Below are 3777 nucleotides of genomic sequence, written 5' to 3'. Positions count from 1 at the left end.
TTCCAACTGTTTCTAATAATTAAAACAAAAAGAATAAATTTAATTTTACTCACAAATTAAAGCTTTCCACAAACTAATTATAACATTTTGAAGTATTCCATGTACAATCTTGGGTGATTCCAACACTGAGTGAACTGTATTAACAACTCAAATTAATCTTATTTCAATTTGTTACATAACAATTTCAATGTGAGTTAAAGCAACATAAATAATAAATATCTAATAGGGTATTAAACCATTATATATTACAGATATTTGTAGCACAAATATACACTATTATTGATATTTTTAATATGCACCAATAAAATTGATAATAAATGATATGAAATATTATTACTAAAAATTGCAAAATAACATACAAATGTAATATATATACATATATACACACGTTTAATTAATGATATACACTTTTTAATAGAACATGTGCATATAACTCATTATTAACAAATTTACTGATTTCTTTATATTTAAGTTTTCAACGCAAAGAACGTAATGCGTAGTAGTCCATTACTGGAAAACGATTCATTTCACTCGTTTCACTAATAAGAATGCTTTGAATGATTTTATAGATAACACGTACTTATTCAACTGTGAAATTAACCAATGTGTTGAAAGCTTGATAAACGCATACACAGCTAATTATTCCGCCAATTATAAATGGTTTAGATAAAAAGTTTTAAAAGTATTTGAAGTAAAAATTACGAAATTATGTACATAAATAGAAATTTACAAAGTATAGTTAGTAGTACTTTAAATAATTGTTTCTTGTTTGATATTGTAAATTGTAACAGAAGTAGTTGATGTTTTCGTGGCATTGAAAAATTTCATGCAACTTGTATTCCTTTTATAGATACAATTGCGCTTCTGGTGTTAAAAGCTAATAATTTTCTGTTTTTGAGGAATACGAAAGCATTAGGTAAAGAAATGCTCAAAATTTATATAGAAGTTTTCGCTTGTAACGTGTGAACACGTGATACGTTGAACTTAATAAACGTTGAGAACATTTTATAATAAAGATGTATTTTTATTTGTAAATATGTACATACATACTATGCATTGTTAATATTACTTGAAGGTAAAAACATTAACAATTAACTTTATGATTAACATGTATGCTCAAATTTATTTTTATATATGATATAGGTTAATAGGTAGTGAATAAATGGTACTATATATTCGTTGCATTTGAATCTAAAAAATTGTTAAAATGTTAAGAAGACGAAATGTTAATATTAAAACAGTTAAAGAACTGGATGCATTTCCAAAAGTTCCTGAACCATATATTGACAAAACTGTAGTTGGAGGAACATGTAAGTTTTCTATCATACAGTATACAGATTTATATACTTCTCATTGTAATATATCATTTTTACTTACAGTTTCTATATTTACAATCTGTACTATTGCATACCTCATAATAGCTGAAACAAGTTACTATCTTGACAGTAGATTGCAATTCAAATTTGAACCAGACACAGATATTGATGCAAAATTAAAAATAAATATTGACATAACTGTTGCTATGCCATGTGGTCGTATTGGTGCTGATGTTTTAGATTCTACAAATCAAAATATGATTAGACATGAATCATTAGAACAAGAAGACACATGGTGGGAATTAACACAAGAACAGAGATCTCACTTTGAAGCTTTGAAACATATGAATTCCTACTTAAGAGAAGAATATCATGCAATTCATGAATTATTATGGAAATCTAATCAAGTTACTTTATATAGCGAAATGCCAAAACGGTACCATAAAATATATTATCACATTTCTAAATTATGTACTTTGCATATACGTAATTGTTGTACATATTCTTTTAGAACCCATCAGCCCAGTTATGCACCAAATGCATGCCGTATCCATGGTAGTTTAGATGTTAACAAGGTTGCTGGAAATTTTCATATAACAGCTGGAAAGTCATTATCCATTCCCAGAGGACATATACATATTTCAGCTTTTATGACTGACAGAGACTATAATTTTACTCACAGGATAAATAAGTTTTCATTTGGTGGGCCTAGTCCAGGTATTGTTCATCCATTAGAAGGGGATGAAAAAATAGCTGATAATAGTAAGTTTTTATAGCATGTAAGGTATAGGTATAAACTTAAAAATATTTACAGTTTATTGTAAAAGGAATATATTTTAGATATGATTTTATATCAGTATTTTGTGGAAGTAGTTCCCACAGACATTCAGACTTTACTAAGTAATTCCAAAACTTATCAGTATAGTGTAAAAGATCATCAAAGACCCATTGATCATCAAAAAGGATCTCATGGGAGTCCTGGGATCTTTTTTAAATATGATATGAGTGCACTTAAGATAAAAGTTACTCAACAACGCGACACAGTTTGTCAATTTTTAGTAAAATTATGTGCCACAGTTGGAGGTATTTTTGTTACAGGTGGTAAGTACTGTTTCATTTAATTAATTTATATCTTGTGAAAAATACATTTTACATAGACAATTTTTCAGGACTGGTAAAAAATATTGTTCAGAGTTTTTGGTTCCTTGTGTGCTGCAAATTTTTAACACCCAAAGAAAGCAAAAATGACCAAATATATGTTATTCCACCCATTAACACAGACTATCAAGTGCCTGAAACAGTAAATTTATTGAATGTTTCGGTACCAAAAAATTTGGACATTATGTTTAAACCTCAATAGAAACAATCATTTAACTTATTGTTCAAAAGTTTTGTAAACATTAAAAAAAGAAAAATTAATTAAATTTTTAAACAGATATAATCACAAATAATGCGTTTGTAATCGACTTGTACATACCAATGAAATAAATAATTATTTTATACTTGCTGATTTGTTTTCTTTGTTTTTTCAAAATTTATTTATACCTAAAGCCTATATTTTGCAAACAATATATTTTCGTTTAATGTACACGCGCATTTATGTACCCTAGAATTAAAGTGCATAGTTAATCGAGAAAAGTGGTAAGTGGGAGAAACCCTCCCTCTTCTATTATTCTCCTCCAATAGAATGATTTATTTGAACCGAATATGCAATAAAGAAGTAACAACAAGGTAATCGTCTCTGAATCATAGTAAAAGTTTGATCGAAAGATGACATTTTATTTACATTTGTTAAATCGATGCATTAATGCTTTACGTTGTACGTAATAAAAGCATTGGTCGGTTGAAAATCGTCGCATGCGCTTGACTGAACCATTCGGTAGAACAAAATTTATTTCATTCTTAAACGACATTAAGTAAACGCGAATTATTTAGGAATGGCAGATATTAAACAAGACCATAAAGTTGAGGATACCGATAATTATGGAATGGGCAATAATGCAGAACCGAAAAATATGCAAGAATTGACGGAATATGTGAGTAGAATATAGTTTATTGTTATGACATTTCGTGTTGATGTTTCGATAACGCGTCGACCATTTACATTCACGTTTCTTTTTATTTTTAGGTGCAAACACTATTACAAAATATGCAGGGCAAATTTCAAACGATGTCAGATCAAATTCTTGGAAAAAATATCCTTTTTCATCAATTTTTCACATGACAAAAGTTCCTTAATTAACCTCAAAATTATAACTAAAATACGCGCGGACGTATACATTTTTTTGCGTATATACACAAACCTTTTAACAGGATAGTTTTTATAAATGAAATGCCAATTACTACAAATGTCCTTAATGAGAAATACTAGATGAAATGGGAAATAGAATAGATGATTTAGAAAAGAATATTACAGACTTAATGACACAAGCTGGTGTAGAAGGAGGTGATAAATGATTAT

At 28.2% G+C, this 3777-nt stretch overlaps 3 protein-coding genes across 3 annotated transcripts in view; 2 read left to right on the top strand and 1 right to left on the bottom strand.

Moving 5' to 3' along the window:
- LOC108580183 (E3 ubiquitin-protein ligase NEDD4) overlaps positions 1-119 on the bottom strand; it is a 6915-nt gene extending 6796 nt beyond the window's left edge. The window contains exon 1 of the mRNA XM_017943882.1: positions 54-119. The gene's annotated coding sequence lies outside the window, so the exon portion shown is untranslated. The remainder of the gene's footprint in view (positions 1-53) is intronic.
- Positions 120-1199: 1080 nt separating this feature from the next.
- LOC108580185 (endoplasmic reticulum-Golgi intermediate compartment protein 2) lies at positions 1200-2676 on the top strand. The gene is made up of 5 exons (XM_017943884.1): positions 1200-1310; positions 1380-1752; positions 1828-2078; positions 2157-2417; positions 2486-2676. The coding sequence occupies exons 1-5, from the start codon at positions 1208-1210 to the stop codon at positions 2674-2676; spliced, it is 1179 nt and encodes a 392-aa protein (XP_017799373.1). The 5' UTR covers positions 1200-1207.
- A 379-nt stretch (positions 2677-3055) lies between these two features.
- On the top strand, positions 3056-3773 carry LOC108580187 (heat shock factor-binding protein 1). The gene is made up of 3 exons (XM_017943886.1): positions 3056-3352; positions 3445-3511; positions 3685-3773. Exons 1-3 carry the CDS (start codon positions 3254-3256, stop codon positions 3771-3773), a joined length of 255 nt encoding a protein of 84 aa, XP_017799375.1. The 5' UTR covers positions 3056-3253.
- Positions 3774-3777: the final 4 nt, after the last annotated feature.

The sequence above is a fragment of the Habropoda laboriosa genome, unplaced genomic scaffold (assembly GCF_001263275.1).
Source record: "Habropoda laboriosa isolate 0110345459 unplaced genomic scaffold, ASM126327v1 scaffold2, whole genome shotgun sequence".
Classification (NCBI taxonomy): Eukaryota; Metazoa; Arthropoda; class Insecta; order Hymenoptera; family Apidae; genus Habropoda; species Habropoda laboriosa.
This window is presented reverse-complemented; position numbering and strand designations above follow the sequence as displayed.

Excerpts from the sequence above, each read along its gene's own strand:
- LOC108580185 (XM_017943884.1), top strand. The coding sequence starts at position 1,208 with ATGTTAAGAAGACGAAATGTTAATATTAAAACAGTTAAAGAACTGGAT. Across the intron at positions 1,311-1,379 it reads AACTGTAGTTGGAGGAACAT|TTTCTATATTTACAATCTGT; the intron begins GTAAGTTTTCTA and ends TTTTACTTACAG. Across the intron at positions 1,753-1,827 it reads TATAGCGAAATGCCAAAACG|AACCCATCAGCCCAGTTATG; the intron begins GTACCATAAAAT and ends ATATTCTTTTAG.
- LOC108580187 (XM_017943886.1), top strand. The coding sequence starts at position 3,254 with ATGGCAGATATTAAACAAGACCATAAAGTTGAGGATACCGATAATTAT. Across the intron at positions 3,353-3,444 it reads TGCAAGAATTGACGGAATAT|GTGCAAACACTATTACAAAA; the intron begins GTGAGTAGAATA and ends TTTTATTTTTAG. Across the intron at positions 3,512-3,684 it reads AGATCAAATTCTTGGAAAAA|TAGATGAAATGGGAAATAGA; the intron begins ATATCCTTTTTC and ends AATGAGAAATAC.